At 26.2% G+C, this 26,503-nt stretch overlaps 5 protein-coding genes across 7 annotated transcripts; 2 read left to right on the top strand and 3 right to left on the bottom strand.

Moving 5' to 3' along the window:
* Nucleotides 1–85: 85 nt before the first annotated feature.
* On the bottom strand, nt 86–2,942 carry LOC133665694 (uncharacterized). Its single transcript, XM_062071627.1, has 7 exons — nt 1,793–2,942; nt 1,511–1,672; nt 1,280–1,444; nt 965–1,193; nt 809–886; nt 415–705; nt 86–328 (listed from the first exon to the last, which is right to left on the bottom strand). Exons 1-7 carry the CDS (start codon nt 2,785–2,787, stop codon nt 248–250), a joined length of 2,001 nt encoding a protein of 666 aa, XP_061927611.1. The 5' UTR covers nt 2,788–2,942; the 3' UTR covers nt 86–247.
* A 547-nt stretch (nt 2,943–3,489) lies between these two features.
* On the bottom strand, nt 3,490–11,617 carry LOC108002800 (uncharacterized). The gene is made up of 4 exons (XM_017064670.3): nt 11,146–11,617; nt 5,345–5,430; nt 5,051–5,240; nt 3,490–4,904 (listed from the first exon to the last, which is right to left on the bottom strand). Exons 1-4 carry the CDS (start codon nt 11,152–11,154, stop codon nt 4,782–4,784), a joined length of 408 nt encoding a protein of 135 aa, XP_016920159.1. The 5' UTR covers nt 11,155–11,617; the 3' UTR covers nt 3,490–4,781.
* A 3,787-nt stretch (nt 11,618–15,404) lies between these two features.
* On the top strand, nt 15,405–17,389 carry LOC108002799 (S-phase kinase-associated protein 1). The gene is made up of 3 exons (XM_017064668.2): nt 15,405–15,662; nt 16,061–16,339; nt 16,423–17,389. The coding sequence occupies exons 2-3, from the start codon at nt 16,061–16,063 to the stop codon at nt 16,630–16,632; spliced, it is 489 nt and encodes a 162-aa protein (XP_016920157.1). The 5' UTR covers nt 15,405–15,662; the 3' UTR covers nt 16,633–17,389.
* LOC108002704 (beta-alanine-activating enzyme) lies at nt 17,366–22,536 on the top strand. 3 transcript variants are annotated; one of them, XM_062071590.1, is made up of 11 exons: nt 17,366–17,496; nt 17,581–17,842; nt 17,928–18,386; nt 18,468–18,847; nt 18,934–19,022; nt 19,097–20,013; nt 20,092–20,243; nt 20,345–20,508; nt 20,582–20,845; nt 20,914–21,303; nt 21,413–22,536. In XM_062071590.1, exons 1-10 carry the CDS (start codon nt 17,493–17,495, stop codon nt 21,292–21,294), a joined length of 3,072 nt encoding a protein of 1,023 aa, XP_061927574.1. In that variant the 5' UTR covers nt 17,366–17,492; the 3' UTR covers nt 21,295–21,303; nt 21,413–22,536. The 3 variants fall into 3 exon arrangements, with proteins under 3 accessions (XP_061927574.1, XP_061927573.1, XP_061927575.1); XM_062071589.1 differs by having other exon boundaries at nt 20,914–22,510; XM_062071591.1 differs by lacking the exons at nt 17,366–17,496; nt 17,581–17,842 and having other exon boundaries at nt 18,049–18,189; nt 18,306–18,386; nt 20,914–21,908.
* On the bottom strand, nt 21,361–26,077 carry LOC108002798 (rab GDP dissociation inhibitor beta). The gene is made up of 5 exons (XM_017064666.3): nt 25,388–26,077; nt 23,699–24,112; nt 23,396–23,609; nt 23,140–23,322; nt 21,361–23,060 (listed from the first exon to the last, which is right to left on the bottom strand). The coding sequence occupies exons 1-5, from the start codon at nt 25,546–25,548 to the stop codon at nt 22,704–22,706; spliced, it is 1,329 nt and encodes a 442-aa protein (XP_016920155.1). The 5' UTR covers nt 25,549–26,077; the 3' UTR covers nt 21,361–22,703.
* Between the last annotated feature and the right edge of the window lie 426 nt (nt 26,078–26,503).

Here is a 26,503-nt window from a genome sequence, read left to right as displayed (position 1 = left end):
TATATATTTTTCTAAAAAAATAAAAGAATTTCCTAAAATAAACAAATTTTTAGATATTATATTTGTGCAAAATATATTTAAAATATTTATAACTGAATAACAATATTTATTTATTGAAAAGTACAAAGAAGTTTAAAAAAAAAAAGATTATAAATAATTAATAATTAATTTACCTTTTATCTTTTTTTTTCTCTTATTTTCAAATATAATTTTCTTCTATCAAGAAAATTATTTTGTTTAAAAATCATTATGTTTGTTGATAAATTAATTGTTTTAAATATTTTATTTTTTCATCTTGAGTATATGAAATCCATTCATTTTCATTAATCTATAAAAATTCAAAGAATCTCAAATTAATATACAATTTATAATAAAAAAAGAATTTATATATAAAAGAATAATTTTGGAAATTACTAGAATTGGTTCATATCCAATAGTTTTAAGTTGTCTGAGTTGTCTCTGTATATATCCATTATAATCATTATGACCTAATACATTTCCTAAATTTGATAATATAAATAAAATTTTCCAATTTATGTTGTCCAATTTATTACTTTTAACACTTTTAATTGTATTTGTTTCCATTGCTGATAAAATAGATTCAATATTAATAGAATTGTTATATTTATCCATACCAAAAATAATTTCTCTACTTGGATAATGAGGTAAAATGTAATCAATATATACATTTATTCCCAATTTTGTCTAGAATATTAAGATTAATATATTAAATATTATTTTAATATATTAATATTATTTTATTATTTTAAGCATTATCTTTCTTTAAATAATTTTATAAATTTATTACCTTGCATAAATATACAATTTCAGTTTTTAATTTTATAATATTATCCTTTCTATAAACATCATCATTATAACAAAATTTCTAAAATAATAAAAAATATTTTTAATATATTTAACTATAAATTTGGAAAAAAAATTATATTAATTTCATATATTATACCTTTGTTAAATATTTATACATATCATTATTTAGCATTGGTCCTTGGTAATAAGGCATTTCTATTTTAACTGAGCAATGTAAAACTAACCATTCATTTGTTATTAATTTTAAATTATTTTTATGTACCTTTTGTATAAAGCTAGGTTCAAATATATATTGAATTAATTCTGGTATATATATATTTTTCATTGTTAAAAATGTAAGAATACGTATAAATGTTGTTGGAAATCTATATTTAATATATAAGAGAAATCATTAATCAATATAATTTTATCATCTACATATGTAACATAATATTATAGAAAAAGAATTTACTTCTCAATTTCATTTGCTCTAGTTGTTGTATAAGTTGTTGTTATTTCTTTAATCAATTTTTTATATATATCAGTATAATAATTTGTATTAGGAGCAATGGTACATATACTATAAATAATTCTTTCAATATCTTTTAATCTTGCACTTTGTATTTGAGTTATTACTCTGAATTAAAAATAAATAAGTTAAATAAGTTAAATATGTCATATTTTTTTCTATTATTTAATTTACCTTTCTATAATTTTATTTGTTAAAATTTCATCATATACGTGCAAACTCCCAAATGCATGTGCTATGTGGATTAAACATTGTAATGATAAATTTGGTATTATATCACGTAAACTCTTTAATAACAATTGAAATTCTATTTTACAGTGAATACAATCGCTATACCTACAAAACATACATATATATATATAATTGTTATATAATAAATAATTATTTATATAATTATTATATATATTATATATATTATTATAATAAATAATTATTTACGCATAATAGATTACTTACCTAATAACTTTCATAATTGATGCTAAAGTTATGCTATCCACATTATTAATATTTTGAAAAACTTTTTTTATTATAAGTGGCATCAAAGTTTTATTTTTAATTTTTCTTTTTTGTAAAAAAAAACTTCTTGCTATTATACCTAATTCATTTACAACAAGATCAGGCATATATTCTTCTAACTGACATTCAACTTCAAACATATTTATAGCTGATCCTACATCAGTTAAATTTAAATAAAATAACAATTGAACTAGTGATTTTGCAGAAAGTTTATTTGATTTCGAGCTTAATTTTCTTATTGCACGAAATAAATAATCAGAATTTTTATTTTGAAATTGATAGAATGCATCACTTATTAATAATAGTTCCTTAGTATTTGATGGATAAAATCGTCTTAAACATTCTCTATTTAATTCTTTCATAAACTTTTTATAAATACTTGTTTTTGTTATTACATTATTTAATACAATTAAACATTGCATTAATATCTTTATTTGCTGATTTTCTAACACTGTTAAGTGTTTAATACAAGCTTTTAAAATGGTGTCATAAAGTGATAAGTTTAATAATTCTGAATCACTTAAATAATAATATGTCAATTTTTTAATAGCATTAAAAATTTCATTTGCGGACTCATCGAACCAATTTATATCTTGCAATTTATTTATATCTTCAGACATAACTTTTGCATATGTTTTAATACGTGGAAAAATTGTATCATTATAATATATCGAATTTTCAAAGTACGAATGTATGATTTGATGTTCACGTAAATTATGATTTTGTGGTATAAATTTATTTTGAAAAGTTTCATTAACTGCAATTGTTGTAAACGTATGATATGGAAAAAAGTATTTACAGTTTTTTACAAAATTATTTAAAGTCCATATGTAATTATTCGTATTTGTATAATATAATTTATTACATAACCTTAAAATTATTGTTTTCCTATAATTACAGTTATAATTTATAATAATTCTTGTGATAATATCCATTTTTTTAATCTTATTGAAATATATACAATTTCTTAAATTTTTGTTAATTTCAAACAAAACTTTTTACATAAAAAACAAGAGCTAAATTTTCCCATACTGGCAATTACAATATCGAATTGAACGAAAGAAGTACAGTCTCCATATATATATATATATATATATATATATAGAGGGAGAGAGAGAGAGGGAGAGAGAGTATACAATTTAATATATATATATATTAAATATATTTACTATAAAATATGCTATACTTATACATTGTTTATCAAAATAAATTATTATCAAAAAGTAAACAAATTGAACACATGTTGGGAATTCAGTTATTGATTAGTGAAATCAGAATTAGATAAATTTTAAGTTAATTAAATTTTATTATATTAATTATTTATTTTTTGAAAGTATTTTTTGGAAAGTATGAATTTTTATTTTAGAAATAATTTATATTTTTTATATTTTATAATAAAAATTAATATATTTTATATTTATATTTTTTCCGTATTTATGTTCATATTGATAATAATTTCATAAATGAAAAATTATTATTTACAAAAACTATTTATATATAAAAAAACATAAAAGTATATATCCCGCAAATAAAATATATCCCATTTCATATCTCAAGATTTTATTCATATTCAATGATTTCAACTTGATTCATATAGCGTATCTCGTGAGGAATTGTTAAATTAATATATAATTATGTAATATATATTATGTATATATTTAAATAATTATACACATATATATAATTTTTTTAAGTAATTACATATATATTATACATATTAATTATTATTTGTTATCATAATTAAAATGTTATTTTATATTATGTACTATACCTATTACATATATATATGTATTTATGTTTTTATATTTCATCGATGATTATTTGTATATTTAATTTAAATTAAATAAGTATATAAATGAATTAATTATATTGTTAATTACATTTGTTATCACTTATGATATTGATATATTTTTTATAAATAGGTATAGTATATAATATAAAATAATATATATTTTAATTATAACAAATAATAATTAATTATTTGAAAAGAAATTATATTATTAATAGTATATGTATACAAATTATTAATAATTTTTTATTATATTTATTATTTTTTATTCCTTTTTTGTTTGCTTTTTGTATTATTTATATTATAGATTTTATTTTGGATTCCTATACAAATTATAAATCATTGGTTTGTTATTTATTTTTTAATAACTAAATAGCTTAAAAAATAATTACGCAAATATAATAATTTATTGTAATAATTATAAAATTCAGATTGTTATAATATATATTATATTTTAGTATTTGTACATTTTCGAACCTACATAAATAAAAATTCTATACGAAATTTTTTAATATTAGAAATAACTAATTTTATTAATTACGTATTTTTTTCAAATTTTTCAAAATCAGTCTGTATTATTCTTTTTTTATGTTTGTTTATATATAAATTCAATAAATAGTAACTATAATATTATAATAAAATGATATTTCTAAACGATATTTTTAATTTTAATTTCTCTCTTTTTTTAATAGGACAATTCAAGGAATTACTTCGAATTTTAAATGTACTTTTTTATGCTACAACACGCGTGTATTGTTAGTAACGTGAATACAATATTTTTAATTGTAATCCTGTTTAAAGACATTGAAAAAGCAATAATAATTATTTGGATTAAAGGATTTGGATTAAAAGATAGAAAGATAAAAAAGTAAGATTTTTAAAAAAATGAAAAAAGTGGAATTGATAAAAGGATATTATTTTGTATATGGGAGGGGGGGGAGAAGAGAGAGAGAGAGAGAGAGAGAGAGAGAGAGAGAGAGAGAGAGAGAGAGAGAGAGAGAGAGAGAGAGAGAGAGAGAGAGAGAGAGAGGGGAAGACAACGAAAATTTAAACACATATGCTTTTATACATTTTTGAAAGTTTGAACGATGAAAAATGTTTGCAAGAGCCGAGAAAATTTGTATTTCCTGATCATTTCATTCAATAATTGTCCGAAGAGTCCAATTGCGATAAAAAGTTTTCCATTAAAGCTGAATTTTGTTTAATCATTTCATCGTTTCTTAATTTATGGCGGATTGATCGTGTAATATCCTTTCGTAAATCCTATAACAATTTATGAAAATATTAAATATAACAATTTAATATTATTATTTTTTTTTTAATATCTTATAATTTTTATTTAATTAACTTTTAATACATCAAAAAATACAATAAAAAATACAATAAAAAAAACTAATAGAATCACTTACATCATTAAGCAAAGCAATTAAGAGTTTTGACTTCGATAACGGAATATAGGCAACATGATGTTTTTCTTCAAATTCTTTGATACAATTTATATTTCCTTTACTTTCTTCACATTCTGATGCGTAGACAATTGGGAACATCGCACGTTTCCTCGACATTGTACCTCTACAAGTATGATGGAATGGATATAATCTGAAGAAACATAAAGTACACAATTAGCATTCATTTTTATTACATCTATCATTATATTTTACCATTAAATTTTATATATATATGTATCTATTGTATATACATACTCGCAATTCACGCTTTCACTCTGTACATGAAAATAACAGAGTAGGATAGCGACAATGATCATACATCGTTGAATGAAAATAACAGTCTGTAAATAATTTCGATTATTATTATTATTATTATTATTTACAAGTTCATAATAATTTTAATTTATTTATTTTCTTTTTCTTTTTTTTCTTATTTCACATTATCAATGAAAACTCAAGACATCCATATCGCATGTATTTAAATATGCGATTAAAAAAAGATCACCTATCTTTATGTTCAAGTCTTGTCAATCGTGAGGGCGAGATGATTTCATTCAAAATCGATATCAGATCTCCATTTATTTTCAATTCGATGGAGAAAAAAGAAAGAACGTGTTCGTAGAGTATCACCCAATTTGTGCCAATTTCTTCTTTTCGACATCTGGTTCTCGTTATTTTTGCCAACGAATGTTTCGAGCAGCGCTTAATAATATTGTCAGGTGGAAAATATCAGAACAGATTTTCAAAACAGGTTTCAAAATTTAAGTGGCAAATTTACGCACGTTGTTACCTACGTAACATCCATTTACTTAGAATAAAAGATGTAAGGAAATGCGTCGCATTTATGTGAAATTATGCTGAAAGTTTCTCATTGATTTTATAGAAAACATGTTGCATTAATTCGGAATATCAATATTAATTTTTGTGGAATATTTTCAAAAAATTGATCATTAGAGGCTAAAACAAAAGTTACTATACATAAAATTGAAACTATCTATTAAGTTATAAACAATTGAACAATTTGTACAATTTCCTAAAAAAATCCTTAATAATTTCTTAATAATTTAAATTATTAATAATCAATATTTTTTGTATTTTTTTTTTTTGGGGGTCTAGAATCGATCCTCCAAAAGTGTCCACGAGTATATTAACATTTCAAATACAAAAACATCGTAAATTTATGTTTTTATGATTTTATCTCTGAAATATTAATAAAGAATGATTGCATTATTTATCCAAATAAAAATAATCAATGATTCACTATGAAGATAAAATAGATCGATTCGGCGTTAAAAAAAAAAATTTACACGAATTTTTCGAATGATTTTTTTCGTATCGCGTCACTTTTAATATCGTAAATTTCGTGATTTTATTCCTGAACAGAATGATAAACTTTTGCATTTATCCAAATATAGTTTGAAAATAAAATAGATCGATTCGATGTTGAAAAAATATTTATACGAATTTTTCGAACGATCTTTTTTTTTGTATCACGTCACTTTTAATATCGTAAATTTTATCAAGTTTATAATACTAGTAATAATCATGCGGTTCCACATAATTTACCTCTGATTCGTTTCTAATCGGGGTCAATTAACCAATTTCCAATTTCATGTATATAGCACTTCCTGAGAGGATATGTGTTGTCGTGATTCGATTTAGATTTTGCCGATCACTTATATACATGGGAAGTCCCACGAAAAAATTTTTTTAAAAAGAATGTAAATTGGTGATCCGGTTATCGATTAAACTCTTATACTCGTCGTACGAGTAGATGTTTAGCGGGGTTGATACACAAAACGATACATAGAGATAAATTGTATCTTCCGGGTGTTTTGTCGAACAATTTTGCATACAATCAAGATGTAAAGCGATATCTTATAAACTATAAGACCAAGTTATGCTTATCTATCCGCTTTGCATTTTAATATTTCTGAAACGATTGAACTTGTTCTTTCAACAACGAAAAAAAAAATATATATATATATATGTTCTCGAGTTTTTTTAGATTTACGTTATATTATTTTTCTATTTACAAGACATTATAAGAATAATTTAGCAATTTAAATGGTTTATAATAATAATAATAATAAGTCGAGGGAAATATTGTTTTTTTCTTTTTTTTTTTTTTTTTGTTTCACAGTTGCTTCATTTTTATTATATGAAATTGTTTCAGAAAGAAATAGAAGAAAAGTAAGTTATTTTGCAAATATCGTTTGACAACATTCGTCTATTAATTTGAAATTTATCAAAGGAACCACTGAATGGAGTATAGATAGTAGGTGGTGACGCGATAATGTTGCACATGGTTAATTTTAGCTAATTGGTGGCCATCGCAATTGCAGAAATTATGCAAATTGATCGACAATTGACGATATACTTGAAAAAGCATTTACACAATTTACTAACTAATAATCTTAAGTTTCTTTTTTTCTTTCTTTTTTTTTACTTATAAGAAAGACTTTAAGTAAATGAACAACAAAATTTTACTCTTTTTTTCTTTCTTTCTTTAAAAATAATCATATTTCTTTCTTGATAGAAATGCAAAATCTTATATAAATTCAAAAAAATTTATTTATACGTATTGATTCGTGATGTAAGTATTATATTTTACAACATTGAATGGCTTTGTGAATGTGCGGTAGGAGCGAAACATACTTTTACTTTGACGAAACATGTACGAATAGTATGTTAAAATGAAGGTAACGGATTTTTAATTGAAAAAGACTGCCATAATCTTCGAAATACGTATATGTTCTACAAACTCAGATATATCACAATATTTCCATGTAAATGCGTATTATTAACATGACCAATGATATTCTCGTTTATATTTCTCTGTTTAAAAAAACGTATACCGTTGTGTCAGTGAAGTGAATATTTTCTATAACGATCTTATTATCGATTAATTATCATATATGTATCAATTTCGAAATTGTTGAATTTAATTTCGATTGAAAAGAAAAAAAGAATTAAAAAAAAAAAAAAAAAGAAAACCGATAATGGTAATATGTGATTCACAGCGAAGAATTAAATATCGAAGTAACAGGTTTTTCGTGTATATTTTACGAGACAATTTTCGCTCCCTTCTCTCTCAAAAAAACGTGATAGTGTCAAAAGTACATTTTTTTTTTTCATTGGAATCATTCATTGGAATCACTGTTTGCTTAAAGAAAACGTGATACGAGAAATAATTAATCGAATGTTATTAACATAACGAGGTTAACATAACCTACGATTTATTAGAAATCAACGTTTGTTCGAGAAATGAATTATAAGAATATTTTTTTTTGAGTTATTGGGATAATGTTTTGGACAAAAAAAAAGATCAGTTCTCAAGATCTATAAATAATGTTCATAATGTAAAATTTTTGATTATGAAAAATATATTTTTCTTTATTCCTGTGAAAAAAATACGATGTTTCGTTCAGTAGTCAATTTTTTTTTATTATTATTATTAAATTCATTGAAATATCAAAATCCGAATCATATGGAAATTTTTTTCCCCCTAAAGATATATCGAACACTATTGTATTTTCTTTGATCTTCCAATCGTACCGATTTCTGCATATCTTTCTTTCATTTTGACAGGGCATCAAATTTCTCAAAGCTTTTAATATCTGATTTCATTTATATGATCATTAGTAGGAAACTTATTATAATTTAATTTACGAGTATGTAAAAAATTGACTATCATTTACTTAAAATATTTTAATATCTACATGTCGATATCCAATTTTTTTTTTTACCCAAAAAGATCATTTAATTCATTCTCCGATATTAATTGAATTTCGTCTATTCTTCTTTTCACAGTCCGTTTTTTTTTTTTTTTCACGATTTACATGATTTTGACAACTAAAAATCTCAAAAGCACATAGACACAAAAATACCAGAGAAATTTCTATAAAAATATATAATTCTATAAAAATTTCTATAAAAAGTGAGGTTATATAAATGTGACCGAGTAAATTGTTTCCAATTGTAATCTCGAATTATTAACATTGTAGGTTAGTTTGATCAAGTACGATCGTCCCCTTTTGTTGGGAAAATTAAACAAGAAATATGAGAAGAGCAAATAGTTGATCGGGGAGGGAAAGTGGACAGGGAGATTCACAGATGGGAGTTAAAAGATGGGAATTAAAGAAAGCGAAATAGCGAGGGGGAGAAAAAGTTAGAAACCCACACGATTTCTCTAACTCCTTGGCTTGGAAATGGGACGTCTTGGCGTCTCTATGTCTCGTGGCATAGAAAAAGCTCTTCGCTCTTCCCCTCCTCTCCTTCCCTTTTCTCCTTTTTCGGCTTTTTGATATTCGCGATATCGCTTTTCGTCGTACATTCTCCCTCCCCCCTCCCCTTTCAATAGTTCAATTAACTTCAATTAAATAAAATTGCAATATAAATTATTAATATTCTATTTTTAGATAGAATTTTATTTGCATTTAACAGTCGAGAATGCAAGTTATCGTACACGATTTTCCTTTTTTCCCTCCCCCGTTATGAACGAATGGCTAATCGATGATTCGAATTAAAAAAAAAGAAAAAAGATATTACTCGACCGAACATTATGAAAGCGGGTGATATCTGTTAATGTTCCAAACATGGAATCGTCATTCTCGGTACGGTTCGATCTATCATTCATTCACGTCAGGCTGTCGGCTACGAATTCGTATAGCTATTTAAAATGCACGATCGAAAAAAAACGAATTATTCATAGTTGTCCCCCTTTTCAGGGGGGAAGGATCTTCGATAATTAGAGTTGTGAAAAGATGATATAGCTACCTACCACGGATGGCATTGATGAATCTATGACGCGATATAATAACGAGTATGCGAAAATCCGTGGCGCCGTGGCGCTATATGGATAAATCGTAAATATTCTCCTCTCCTGCAAACAAGAAATTTTATGTATTCGCCGGCGACACGTCGAGACTCTATGTTTCCGAAGTGACTAGATCTCATTCCTTCTTGTATTATTCGTTTCGTTTCGATATGCTTTCTACTTCTCTCTCTCTCTCTCTCTCTCTCTCTCTCTCTCTCTCTCTCTCTCAACGCGCTATCGTCCAATTGTTGCATCTCTTAAAATTGAAGATATTGCGGCGAGAAGAATAAATCGATCGATTATATGTGACGATTTTCTTGCATCGAATAATAATAATAATTTTTCCGACGACATAAATTTCATAAGGGATTACGGTCAATAATTTTATTACGGCATGAAAGATTCTCGACAAACAAATTTTTCTCGAATGCTTTGCAACTGTTAGATTAATACATAGAAATTTTTTGCATCTTCTTTAACGTGCGATCTGCATATAACGTATTACGTATAATTTTAAATTATAAGAAAGTTTAGAGAAGAAAAATTTGGCAAATTTTTTGACATAGAATCATTGTCAAAATTATTATCGATTCACACACTTCGATTCAAAATATTCAGCAAGTGATAAAATCTTTAATTTGAGGAAATTGAGGATAATCTAAAATCGGTTTTTAAAAACTTACGAAGATTCATAGAAAACATGATAAAATTCTCAAGATTCGTTATATATAGATTGAAACTTGTCGATAATGAGTTACTTTTGATTTATTAATTTTGTTTTTTTTTACACGAGAGGGAATAATTCGATATTTAAAAATATTTACAACACCAATCAATTACTTATCGTGAAATACTTTCGTTCGATCGAGATACGGATCTACGTTGAGATTAATACGATTTTCAGAAACATTAAACGTTTTACGTATTTCGTCGTGGACGAAAGTCAATCGACAATGAGAATTTCGCACATCGTTGAACAGGGAAGATCGACGAACCGTTCGAGTTCAACGCTTCCACTCGATACACGTCACTCCTCTATTTCTTTTCACCCTTGTGAATTCGAAGGCGGTTTCAAATTAGGCGTGTCAAAAGATACGCGCGCGACTTTGAAATTAATATCGATGAGAAAAATTTCGATTTCTTTAATTTCACGCATTTTCTAACGGAACTCATTTCCCCGTACAGGGGGCAAGAATAAATGGACGATTAGTTAAAAATTGCCTCGAAGAACACTTACCGTTGCCATGTCTACGAAGAAAGGAAGATATCGCAAATTGAAGAAATAATTAAATCGTTGTATCACGTACGAAGGGAGAACTATTTTTCGACTATTTCTTTTTCAAATCGTGGAAGCAAGTTAATTTCGCCGAGTCCTCGGTGATGAAGATGATTCGAATGGCACCACGCGGTGGTCACGAGGCACGAGTTTTCGATGCCAAAGCGTTGGTCTCGTCTCTTGATCGTATGAACGATTGAATAAAGAGGGGATGTTTGGTACCACGAGAGCTTAGAGTTTGGAGGTCAGAGGGCGAGTGATTGGTGGAGCTTGCGCGGGCCACATTTATACTGCAACCACTCACCCCTCTTCTACGTTCTTCTTCCGTACCACCAAGAGTACCAAAGCTGTATCCACCGCTATTGGTACCAGCATCACCGATTCCGTTCCTCCTCCACGTTGTTACGCCCCGTATGCGTTATATACTCTCTGTTTCATTACGTCATTGGATTTAGTCTCCACCCTGAACGATATCGCGCAGCAAATCTTTCAACGAAACTGGCCGCTCTGATTCCACGAAAAACTATTTTTCCAGTGGGCGAAATTTTTTACCCAGATTCATGAATGAACTTCTCGTGAATGGAGCCCGAGTGGAAGGGGTGGAAGACGTCGTTTCCAGATATACGATACAGCATGATCATTTTCGACTTATTAATGGACGAATAAATATCTTCTTTCCTATTTCTGATCGAAATTCGCCCGAAAATAATTATTTTATTCGGCTTTTCTGAATTTTTGCACAGAGTTTGTGAACGAAGGGAACACAAGTGCGAGATAAAGAAATTTAATACTCGAGGAAACTTAAGTTTTTTTTTTTCAAATGATCTCGAATTTCAAAGTTTCTTTGCTTATTTTTAAAGAAAACTTTTTTCCTCGAACCCTTCCTCGTTTGCCGTAATATCCATTGTCAAAATGATTTTAATATGAAAATCAGTATATAGGTATCGAAATAAGAAGAGATGGGGGATAGATTGCTTTCGCAACCTTTAGATGAGATTGCAATTGATATTTGTATACTAGAATGAATTTCGCTCTTTCAAATGGCCAAATGTATACCACTGTTATATCTGAGCATATTAAAATCTTTGCACGCTTATTTGAGCGTAGAGAAATATTTTTCCCCCTCCCTCTTTTTTCCTCTCATTCTTCTCTGTTTTTTTTTAATTTTCTAGTTTCTTCAATTATACGTTCACGATTCACGTGAATAATGTAACGTAAAGAGAATTATTATATGTTCTAATCAATTAGCACTTCGTTGATCGATGTTCGACGAAATACATGTGCTATTAGTTAGGTTATAGTTTGGTTATAGTGTTATACAGAATTAAAAGAAATCGATCGATCAGATGTTATACGTAAATGTTGACGAACCTTTAATGAAACAGTGGAATTTAATACCAGCCAAGATGTGTAAGATGTTCTTGGAAATTTTTTCGACGATGGTTAACGAATGTTAAGAATTACAGCAGCGAGTTTTTTTTGAGGAATAATTAACCCACAACGCCCGCGTAGGCCTCATTAAAAACGATAGGCAAGACTTGGCAGGCAGGTATCTGTTTAATGTGAAAAAGCAGTTCGCTTTTCCTTTTTTTTTCTTTTTTTTCTTATACTTTTACGCATGGCAAGCGATTAAGGAAAGTTCGTTCAGAATATCCTTTCGTGAATAGGTTAAACATCACTCTTATTGTGCATTTAGATTTAAATTTTATTTCTTCCATCGCTAAGATATATTTTCGTAATCGAACTGATTTGCTGTTGAAAAGAAATTTAAACATGTAACCACTCTCTCTGTCCATTATTACTTATCTTATTGACAGATGGGATTTCTCTTCGTTTTGTTTCATTCTCTCTCGTTACTGAAACTCAATGAAATCGTAACGATTATTCTCATGTATAATTTTTTTGGAATATCAAAAAGAAAAAATTGTGATTATGTCGTGAAAACTCGCAATCAATGAAATAATTTTAATTCGACGAGAAGACGAGAAAGAAAAAAAGATTCGAAAATGTATTAATAGTAAAAAAAAAGAGAAATTTGAAGAGGTGCGGAGGACAGACATAGTGGCGCCTTCGGGGCGAAGGATCTGCGTAATTCGGCATTTATCACCGCAACTATTACGTAGCATAGACTGGCTATATCGATCATGCGTCATCGAGAGATTTTGTTTTTTCTTATGATGTCACTATTTTTTATCTTTAAACCTTTTCGTTTCTTCGAATTCCAGCCAGAAATTAAACTAAAAACAAAAAAATAATAATTAAAATAATTTTAATTAAAAAAACGATTAACCATTAATTTACAGTAAATGAAATTGAAATAAGAGATGTAAGATTATAGCTTTGGAAAAAATTGATTTCATATTTGAAATAAATTTTAATAAGGTTTCACGCTTGAGAAAGATAGAGTGAAATCATAGCCTTTACGAACGATTCGTTCTTAAAAGATGTAAAGGCCAGATCAAGTTATTTAACAGAAGTAATCTTGTTAATATTATTGCGGTTACGATTGCCCTTAATAGTTATGTAAGGTTTATAATCTTTGTCTTTCTCAAGCTCGTTTACCTGTCCTCTCTTATTTCTTGAATATAAAATTTGTTGCGGAACTTCAGTAGCTTCTTTAATTATTAGTGATCCTGTTCTTCAATATTTCTTTAACATTCATCGTATTGATAGAACTGTTTCGAATTGGAAAAAGGAATACTAATATATATATTATAATTTCATGTTAAAATAGATTATAATTTATTTTTAGATTATAATTTATTTATTTATTAGATTATAATTTAAATCAATTTGTGAATTCGATGAATTGATGCTTTGTTTCACATTTTTAAATAAGTACTTTATAAATCCTTATAAAATAATCCTTGCATAATTTTACATGAAATAATTTCAATATATCTTGATACTTTCTATTATATTAATCATCCTTATTATATTTGAATTTTCTTTCATTTTTTTCTGTCAATTTCACTTTCTTGATATAACTTTTTCATTTCATTCGACGTGAATGATTGAAACGTTACGACTTGTACATTTGTCCTGTTTCGAACAAACTAACTCGAATTAATGCACCTTTCGACTCATCGATAGTAAAACTCTCGTGAACACTTTCTCGTTCTACAAATCGATCAGTAGGAAAATCAAATGAACTTTTTGTTGAGGTAATCAAATCACTGTGACATAGTTGATATTTTGTATGAATTAATTCTATTTTTTATGTGACAATTTTTTATTCACAACTTTTTAATCTATAAATATAAAATAAAGTAAGAAAAAAGAAAAAATAAATAAAAATAAAATAAAATCTAATTTTTTTTAGAATTTTTTCTATAAAGTAGATCTACTTGAAAATAAAAATAATAGAAAAAGGGGAAAAAAGGGAAAAGAAAGAATAGATTATAATAGAAAAGAATAAGGGATTATGCGTAAGTTATTGGCGTCTATATATAAGCATCTTTCTCCATATGGATCCATTGTTCTGCTCGTTTATGCATTCCAACTTTCATAGATTCCCAACAAGAATCATTTAAGCAATAATAGAACATAATTTTATGGTTTGAAATGATGGGGTCAGGTTCGCCCTTATTTTTATTATAGTTACTAAAAATCAGATGGATTATTATGGCAGAAAATTACTGTACAATTTTTTCTATCCATTCATTGCCCTTCATGTAATACCTTATAATTTTTTAATTTTAGTATCCGATGATGTATTCCTAGACGCCATTTTTCAAATAAAAATTAAACACCTTTTTAAATGGTTTTAAACTTTTTTATTCCGAAAGATCATTATTAAATCGCATTCGTCGAATGATAAATGATAATTGATTTTCTACAATATCTATAAAATGATATATTTTTTTTTATCTATATAAAGATATTTTTTTGGCATCTTTTACCAATGATTTTATTTCATAAGTGATGTACTAATGTGTTTCATAATTGAACATATTGAACTTATGCAATTTTTTAAAAAGATTCTTAAAAGTTGATTGGTTCTTGAAATTGTATACAATACTTATAGTATACATATTTTATTAAATAAGAACGTAATTTTATTTTGATTTATTAACTACCGAATATGAAAAAAATTATATTATAATCGTATATAAATTACATTTCATTGCGTATTTTATTATTATGACTTAAATTAACAAAAAATTTTGTTCTATGACGAATCAAATTTCTTTATGCGATTACGCGGTATTGTAGTGCCATCTTGCGCCAGCTTTAATGTATTATACGGAAGTCACGTTCCCTCCATACCAGAAACTACGAAGTGGAAAAAGAAATAGCAGAATAAGGACGTAAATAGGGTTTCGACGCATCGAAAAGGATAGAAAAACGAATATTAAGTTGGAGCGAGAGAATAAAAACGGAGCAATAGAAAGCAGGAGAACAAGTGCCTTCTGCTGATCAACGGTGTAGCAAATTATTCGATATTTCTCTACATTGTCTACAACAAGCATTTTACGGTGATTATTTGATTATTTGACAGTTAGTTAAATTTAAGTAACAAATACTTACATATAATATTGTTCTTTATCTTTTAAAATAGTTAATATTTTGTTTACATAATTCGTTAGAAGAAAATGTCGTTTAAATCTTTTATGGCATTTTTTATATGATGAAGTTTCTTTCTCTTTCTAAAAAGAGATTAAATTTGATTATAACTTAGTGATATATGAAAAAAAAAGTTTTAAAAATTTTTCTAAAAATAAATAAATCTTATCATATATGCATTAAGAATAAAAATTATAAAAGATAATACCAATGTAATACCAAGAGAATATTTTATTTTTATAGAGAAAGAATTTTTTGAGACAAAGCATTTTGATTAATAATGAAAATGGTTATTCAAAATTTATTCTAGATGCCTAATATCAAGCTACAGAGCTCCGATGGTGAAGTCTTTGAGGTTGATGTTGATATTGCAAAATGTTCTGTTACTATAAAAACCATGTTGGAAGATCTTGGAATGGATGAGGACGAAGAGGAAGTTGTTCCTCTTCCAAATGTTAATTCTGCTATTCTCAGGAAAGTGATACAATGGGCAACTTATCATAAAGATGATCCACCTCCTCCTGAAGATGATGAAAACAAAGAGAAGCGTACTGATGATATAAGTTCTTGGGATGCAGATTTCTTGAAAGTAAATATTTGATTTTTATTAATACATATTTATTTATTTATTTTTTTTTTGCTTTTATATAAATATTTGAAATATATTTATAGGTTGATCAAGGAACATTATTTGAATTAATTTTGGCAGCTAATTATCTTGATATTAAGGGATTGTTAGATGTAACATGCAAAACTGTTGCTAATATGATAAAAGGTAAAACTCCAGAAGAAATTCGGAAAACATTCAATATAAAAAATGATTTCTCTGCATCTGAAGAAGAACAAGTTCGCAAAGAAAATGAATGGTGTGAAGAAAAATAGATTAAAATATTCATAAACATTTGATTTCTTGATTTTTGAAAAATTCATTTCCAGTGTGTTCAAAAATTTAATAGTTAATACACTATTTGCATTGTTTTAGATAATTCATAAGAATGGTCACAATGCTTTACTTATAATACTTTCAATGCACCAAATAGTGATTACATTACATAAATGGATTATTTCTTCCAAGAAAAAGTTGTATTAATGTGTTTATTGTTTATTTATTTCAAATTTCTAGTACAATATCAAGTAATATTATATTTAGCGTGTAATAATGAAAGTTTAACAAACAAATTCATTTTAATGATTATTATTGAAAGTTAGGAGTACATTAGATCTGAATAAAAATTGTGTTTCATTTATATAAAATATAAATTTAATTTCTATTTTTAACTAATTTTTATTTTGAATAATGCTTATATTGTAGGTTATAAATATAAAACGAAAAATTATTTAAAAAAAAATGTAAATTTATTGCAAAAGAAATTATTAGGATTCGTTATTAAAATTCACATACTTTGTAACATGTAACACTCTTAAATAATGTTTAATGTTTACATTTTTGAAAAGTATATACATTTAATAGAGAACACGCGCGTGCGCAAGTACATATTGTGTTACGTTTTTTATTCACATGTATAAATTAAATACACAATGTACATCTTTGTTCTAACAAAGAAAAATTATATATATTATTTTATATTATTAATTGTAGTGATTAAAAAATATTAGTAAATAAAGAAATTATGATTTATATTTATATATTATATTAAAAACATGTAACATAACCTATGATAAAAACGAAGAAGAAAATTTTTATAAATTAAAGAATCAATATAGAATAACATTTAATAAAAATGAGTAAGTATAAATATACTATAAAAATACTGAAAAATTCAATTATTTATTTTTAAGTAATCCTTATTGAAATATTAATCATTTCAGATAAAGAAAAAGAAAATTTTACATTTTATTCTAATGATTTTAAAGATTTTACAAAAAAATTACATGATATTTGTAATTGGAGTCAACTTGATAATGTGGCTATAGAATATCATGATTTACAAGAAACTATCTATATACATTACAAAGAACTTTTTCATATAAAATCTATGATTTCTGATTATTTAAAACATATACAAAATGTTGAATTTATCGGTATAAATTTTGATATTCCTGAATATTGTGTAATTTCTTTAATACTTGGGTAAGGAATTTTAAATTACATAAAAAATTAATGTTTTATATAACAAATATAATAATTTTTATTATTTATGATTTTTTTTATATAGAATTTTAAATAGTAAACATAGTTTTATAAATATACCTGTAGATTCAACAGAATTTATAAACTTAAAAAATTATTTAAATCTACGTTATTTATTTTGTACACAAAGTAATATTGAAGGAAATATTGTTTGTCAATTTGAGATACATAAAGAATGTATTTATCTTATAAAATTGAAAGATGTACAAAAACAAATTATACAAAATGCAAAACAAAATTGTTATGCTTATGCAATTTCTACTTCTGGTTCAACTGGAGTACCAAAGGTGATAAGAGTACTTCATTCATGTATAGTTCCTAATATTTTAGATTTGAACAAAATATTGGCAATAACAAAATGTGATAAAATTTCTCAATTTACAAATTTTACATTTGATCCTAGTATTATCGAAATTTTTCTTGCTCTCTCAAATGCTGGAACATTGTTTATGGTTTCAAAGTCATTAAAGAATAATCCAGATAGGTAAATAATTATATATATGTAGAAACAAAGATATAAGTTTTATATAGTTTCATATACTTTTACATGAATTTTTTTTTTCAGACTGTTGAAAGTAGCTTATTCTAGTCAGATTACTATATTACAAATAACCCCATCAGTTTTTATGTATAATTGGTCACCTGAATCTTTAAAAAGCAGTATTTTAAGTAATAACACTTCATTAAGAACTATTCTTTTTGGTGGAGAACCTTTTCCAAAACTTGAAGTAATTTCTGAAACTATGCACCCTTATAATAATACTAAAATTTATAATATCTATGGTATTACTGAAGTATCCTGTTGGGCTAGCATTAATGAAATTTTAATAACAGGTGGACAATTTAATGTACATTACTTGGGACAGGTATTATCACATACTCTGCTTCAAGTTAGAAACAAAAGAGGAGAAGTAATAACAAGTGGTACAGGTTTTCTTTATATAGGTAATTTTATAATACATATATTTAATTTTATTTTACTTATTTTACTTATTTTATAAAAATATTATTGTTTATACATTTTTAAATAGGAAGTAATCAAAGAGTGTGTCTGGTAAATGATGAAAATATTGAAGATTTAGAATTACCAGTATTTCGTGATTCTGGTGATATTGTTGATGTAAGCTTATATAAATTTAAATAACATATAATAAATTAAAAGAAATTATTAATAAAAATATATTTTTATTTTAGATTGATGAAGAGGGTAAAATATTTTACAAAGGAAGAAAGAATAGTTTTATAAAAAGATTTGGAAATAAAGTAGATTTGACAAAACTTAAAGAATTTGTATTGCAAATAGATTTTGTAAAAAATTGTTATGTTTTATGGGATGATAGTTACCATCATTTACATTTGTATTTTTCTATTAAAAAAAACGTAGTTAATTGTCATAATATAAATATTAAAATAATGAAATATTTATGTAAATTAAATCCTTTATATAGACCAGATAAAATTCATTTCATGAATCATATAGAATTTACATCTAGTGGAAAAATTTCTTTGGAACATTCAAAAGAACATTATATACAAGACAAAATAACAGATAAAATAATAAATAATATCGATTTACAACAAATTGAAGTTGCGTTTAAATCTATTTGGGAAAATAATTTACAACGTAAAAATATTGGATTTGTAAAATTAGGAGGTACATCTATAGTAGCACTTCAGATATCAAATGCCATGTCTGAAATATCAAACATAGAATTTCCTAAATTAATTGGTATGCTTTTAATGGATTCTACTATTGACGAATGTCTTAATTATATAAAAAGTATTGTATTAAATAATCAAAATGGAATAATTGATTTTAAATCTCATAATAATATTAGAGAGTTACCTTTAATCACTGTTATTACAATAGAAGATGAAAAATCTTTTAGAGATTCTAATAAAAAAAACAAAAAATATAATTCAACAATTCAAGTAAATGACATTCAATTATGTCAGTGGTACAAATGTAGAGGACAAGTATATAATTATATATCAGATATAAATGAAGAATTTAAATTACAATATGATACAATTTCAAAAGTCAAAATACAAAAAACATATGATATGAGAAAATGTGTAGATGCATCACCAACTATATTTCGTTATTCAGAGTAAGTATGTTTTTATTAATGATTTTCAATTTTATAATTTTATTAATATATTAATATATTAATAAATATTTTATATAGTGGAAAAACATATGCAACAGTTGGTTCTCATTCTGGTTTTATTTTTACGTTTGAATTAGAAAAAGAGTGCCATAATCCTATATTTAAAATAAAGCTACCTGATAGAATTGAATCTTCAGTTTTGATTTTGGATAATTTTAGAGGTATAGTAGGTAAGTTTCTATATATATATATATATATATATATATATATATGTAAAAGTTCTGTATATAAAAATTGTTCACATTCTTGTTATATTGTTTTTTTTTTACAGGATGTTATGATGGTAATATATATTGTTTTCATTTAAAAACAGGAAAATTTATTTGGAATTATAAAACAGGAAATGTTGTAAAAAATTCTGTAACATTTTGTAAAGAAAAAGGAATAATATTTGTTGGTTCTTATGATTGTTACATATACTGCTTATCTGTTAAAGTACATGTCCACAATTAAATTACATTACATAGCATAAAAAAATAAATATAAATATAAAATATTTTCATTGTAGGATGGGTCTGAAATTTGGAAATTTAAATTCGGAAATGGAAGCATTAACGCTTCTGGTTGTTTACACCTTCAATCAGATACTGTATTATTTGGAACTTTAGATGGATTTTGTTTAGCTCTTCAACAATTATCAGGAAAACTTGTATGGAAATATAAATTATCAGATCCAATTTTTGTTGCTCCTGTATCATTAAATAATGGACTCGTTTTATTTTGCTCTGTAACAGGATTATTATGTTGTTTTGATATTGAAGTTAATGTTAAGGTAATAAATATATAAAAATATATTTATTTTTTGTAAACATAATTATTCTCTATTTTTTAATTTTGCAGATGTGGACATACAAAATTAATGGCAATATATTTTCATATATTGTGAAACAAAATGATACAAAATATGAAAATATTATTTTAGCTAGTCAAAATAAGAATTTATATTGTTTAGAATCGAAAGATACAAACTTTAAAACTAAACCGACATTGAAATATGTATTAAATTTTCATTCGCCAATTTTGGCCACACCTTGGTGTGAAAATAATTTTTTATTTATTGCATGTAAAGATGGTACTTTAAATATTTACAACTCTATAAAGAATAGAGTGATAAAAATTGAAAAACTTCCTGCAGAAGTTTTCTCATCACCTGTTGTTAATAATAATGTTATAATTATTGGATGCAGGGATAATAATGTTTATGCTTTAGAACTTGTTTAAATTTTTTCGGTAAGTAAATATATGAAATATTTCTTAAATTGTAACATAGATAGGAATACAAATTAATGAAATTAATATAATACGATTTATTTTTTTTTTTATGACTGTCACATTACAGTTATGTGAATAACGTTTTAGATAAAGTAATAGGAAATCACATACTTTTTTTTTGTTCAATAAATTTTATACATAATACAAATTCACGGTGCGCTTACAGTTTGAAGAGAAATGCAAGCGAAATAAGAAATTCTGAAAAATAGCCAATCAATCGCTCAATAACAAAACATTCACGCATACGCAAGTGCACACGTATAGTAATTTTTAAAGTAATTTTTAATTCTGTACATAATTATCCTTTTTTAGATCTATTAATGTGTTTTTAAAATTCATATTAATGATTTTGTAAATATTAGACAAAGAAATATTCCAGCTCTTAGATTCACATAAAATAACAACATTTCAACGATTCCATTTTTTTTATATTCCCATTCAAACATATTTAAGAATGAGAAAGTATATATATATATATTGTATATATAATATATCTATTCAATATATATATTTAAATGGTTGGCCGCTCTTTTTTCTTTCTTTTTATTTTGACATCCATTTTTTGTAATATTTTCTATTGCAAGCAAATTAATCTTTGCGAGTGCTTTTGCAATTTATACGTATGTACTTTGAATTTTTTAACGTATGTGTTTGAAATTTATATTAATATCATAACTAAATGTGCAGAATCAATATGACATATCTTCTAATTCTATACTGCGGCATGCTATTTATATAATTGCGTGTAGAATTCATTTTTTTAAATTATCTCTATCTTGTACCTCGTGTCGTAACGCATTTTTACTACTGCAATTAGTCATATAACTATAGGACTTTTTAACATTTACAATCTCAATAAACAATTATATTCTTATGTTTTAATTTGATAATTAAAATATGATACATTTATAAAGTCACGATAATCGGCTCTGTCATGTTTTATTCAAATCATGTTATATCCATGATGAATACATGGGCACACTTAAACCACACAGTAACTTGTATTTTGAAATTTGTTTAAAATTTATCGACGAATATCCAAATGACAAATGTTACAAGCTCTAATATCTTCATTTTCTGTGAAAATGGTTGTACACGTGTACTTTAGACATAATGTAAAAAGGGCAGTTTTTAGAATTAGATTGGAATAAATTTGAAAAATAAATTTTTAACGTTTCTTATTGAAATTCTCTGTTAAAGAGAATCTAGAATTAGGCATAAATTTATTAATTGATCGCATCTCCTTCGAGATTTCGATAAACGCCGACGTTATCGATATACACACATTAAATTATATTCGCTCGTTTTTTCAATTCAGCATGAACTATTTTTAAAACTGACCAATAATTATCTTATGGTTACTGATCTTCATCGCCTAGATCTTGCTTTACTTTATTAAAATCGAATTCCTCTCCAGTAGCTCGTTTAAATATATCAAGAACATCTAAACAAGTAGTTTCAAAATGCGTTGTTGCATCATAACTCGTTGATATAAAAATTTGACTTTCCAGACCAGTGTCTGTTGGTTCCAAATAATCAGAAACTGATATGAATTTTTGTTTAATTGATCCGAGTAAATCCAAACCTGGTTTGATTTCGGCTTCTGGGTTTTTCGTCTCGACTGTAGTGGATACCATGGCTATGAACCAACCCTTTGCTGCTACTTGATGCGTATGCGATACCAAAGATACATAGATATCGGAATTACGATTAACCTTAAAAATAAAAAGAAATAAATATAAAAATAAATCAATATTTTGATGCACAATGGAAATGAAAGATAAATTTTTTTACTTGTTTTTGAGGAATAATAATTTGCGTTGAAAGAGCATCTGCTGTATTTGGTATTGGATGGTCTAAAAGACAGATACATCTTATGACCTGACCCACTTTTTTCACGCGATCAGGTACATATGTGGGATCACAAAATACTTGTTTGCACTGGGCTACCTCGTCGCCAGAACGTACACCAACAACCTGATAATGAAAATCGATAATTAATTATTAATCAAAAAATTTTCTATTTTGCGAAAATAGATCGATCATTTACCTTTCCATCTTTCATTACAATTTCATCAATCGGTTTGTCTAACATGTATGTTCCACCATAAATGGCACTAAGTCGTGCAAAACCTTGAGGAAGTTCACCCAAACCATACATAGGATACAAATATGGAGATTTTCCATAACGTGCTAAACTATCGCTATACAATTTAATTCTTCTTATAGTAGTAATTGCGCTTTGACTTATATATTCATCATCTCTGAAATAGTACAAATGCAATATATTAAATATCAATCGATGATATTTTTAAAATAATATTTGTTATATGTTATATTAAATTTTTTGTACCTGTAAAGACCTAGTGCATGCCCAGTAAAATCTTGAGTGTTTTTATCGAGATTAAACTTATTGTATAAAGCACTCATACTATTATTAAATGGATCGAAGCCGTCCCAAGTTCTGGGATCATCTTCTTGCATATTTTGTACCCATATAAGGAAACTGCGAAAACGTCTTTTTTCGAAAAGACCCATTAAATCACTAGATAATGCTTCCTGTTGATCAATCGGCACTTTCGAAATCTTGCCCGATTTATAAACATACGATCCTTCAACACATTTGAATTCCAAATAACGCGTCACGCCTGTGTGAATTAGAAGTTTTACCAACAAGCCGTTTGCCATTAGGAATTTTGGAATCAAATCTACGTTCCAATCGCGACCACGACCATAGGTTTCATCAGGTGAGGGGGCTTTGAATTTCCTAAATAAGATATAAACATAAAATTAATAATAAAAATAATAAAAATAATAATAAATATATATTCTATATATATTTATATATATATAACAATATATATAAATAACATTGAATTTTTTCATTTATTTTTTTAATTTTTTTAAACGATTTATTAACAAATAAAATTATGTATAAATTGAAATTATAGAAATCGTTAAAATATATATTTGACATTAATATTATTTTCAAAGATTCTTTAAATCGTATTATACACAAGTATAATCAAATAATATACTGTTATAACAGATGGTAGTTTAGATGCATATTATAATTTATTGACTACAACCGAACATACGATAACCGTGTCTTCTCGATGAACCAGAAGCGCAATCACGCGGATGTTATCGTTTTTTATTTCACATACAGTAGAAATGATATTTAGTTCCGTTATATCGTAATGAATTTTTGTTACATTGCAAAAATTGATTTGGAAAAGTTTTATTAAATAAAACAAAAAAATCTTTTTACATGAAAAATAAAAAAAAATATTTATAATATTTAATCAAAACAATCATTATTTGAAATTTGAGCTTGTGCAGAAAAAGACAAACACCATATGTTAAATTTTATAGTAAATAGCTTAAGTTAACGGTAATATTTAGATATTTAATTTTTTTTTTAATTTTTAAACAAGATATATTTAATAATGAACTAATTTTATATATTCTATGTTTTTTTGTATTTAGTGATATTAAATAATTTAATGAATATATATATATATATATATTTTTTTTTCAAATGATACACGAAAATATATATGTGAAAGTAGGTATGGAAGAGAGATGGTGAAATAGACGAGTGAGCGGTAAAGAAAAAGTATCTTAAAGAGAAACAGTGCGTTGCGCTGCGAAAGTTAACAACCGATTTATTACATTCGATCGAGCGTTTATTTCGCGGGGCGGACCCCTCCCCTTTCTCTTATCGAGTAACATTCTAGCCAACTTTCCGATAAAATTGTTTAGAAAGAGATGAAATTTGGAAGCAATCACAGCAACGACGCATCACTGTAGATGACGACATACGTCACGTTTTGTCTTTGAACAACACTTGACGGAAGAGTTTAATCAAATAATAAGAGACAATAAAGATAGTAAAATAAAATGGAGAAAAAATCAATATTTAAGACGAATCATCGTATCATACAGTTGTCGATTATAGCTTGAAATACCACTCTAATACCGGCAATAGTTGATTGACGTTGAAATAGATCGACATATATTATTCATGAAGATAACTTACGCAAACAAATCCTCCAGAGGTGTGATCGAGGCAGATTCACCGCCGTAATATTTATTACGATCTACATGGAGCACTTTCTTTCCACTGACCGACAGCATACCTGAAAGTATGCATTCCTTGAGTCCAGTGCCTAACACGATCGCGTCGTATTCTTCATTCATATTCGTCGAAATGTAAAGAAATTGATCACAGCACTAAACGTATGAACACGAAGTTCTTGTAAGTTTTTCTTGGGAATGCTATAAAAATCGAAAAAAGATAATCCACGGTCGCGCGTCTGCCAACTCGCACGACTATTATGCCGGAACGGAAGACCTTATTCTTTCGCTTGCTACCGATGACGGAGCTGCTGGCAGAACGAAGCTAGTGGTGATGGTGGTATTACTACTGATGGAGTTACTGCAGTGTTACACTCTCCCTAGGTTTTTGTAATTCCCCATTCAATAATTCATTAAAAAATATCCTAAGATAATAAAATTGCAAATTTTTAAATTTTACAGATTGTTATTTTATTTTTGATTTCATAATTTGAAAATATTAGTAAGTCTATTGAATCATTAGCTAATCGTGAAAAAATTTATGCTATATAAGAGTACTAACATTCACCTGTTATTACGTATTTGTTTCGTTGAAAGTATGTGAACAATAATTATAAAATTATAAGTCTGATTATGAATGAAGGATGACTTTCAAAAATCGCGGAAATTGTATTCTAGGGATTTGAGAAACTAGGGATTTTGTATTTTCTATGTTAAAAAAATTTGAAAACAAGTTGGGACGGTAGATGGCGATAATGAAAAAGCTTGTTGCGACTTGACGGTTTTACTTGATAGGTCGAGCGATAGGAATTGTCAGTGCGTGCACGACAGTAAGGTCATTCAGTTTGTTGCCGCGGAACGCGAATAAGCATTGAGATACGACAGGGAGCGTGTTTGTAATATCTCTCTGTATTTCTCCAGACGATCGTGAACAGAACAATGTAATTGTTATAGAAATTATTTCATTGAACATTTTATATAAAGCATTTTAACATGTAAATATGTACGGTATTAAATTTAATATTTCGATAGAAATACTCTGCGAGAAACGCGTTTTATTATAATTCATTATTTTTCT

Source organism: Apis cerana, linkage group LG2 (genome assembly GCF_029169275.1).
Source record: "Apis cerana isolate GH-2021 linkage group LG2, AcerK_1.0, whole genome shotgun sequence".
NCBI classification, from domain to species: Eukaryota; Metazoa; Arthropoda; class Insecta; order Hymenoptera; family Apidae; genus Apis; species Apis cerana.
The sequence above is the reverse complement of the archived record's forward strand: the minus strand, read 5'-3'. Positions and strand labels throughout refer to the sequence as shown.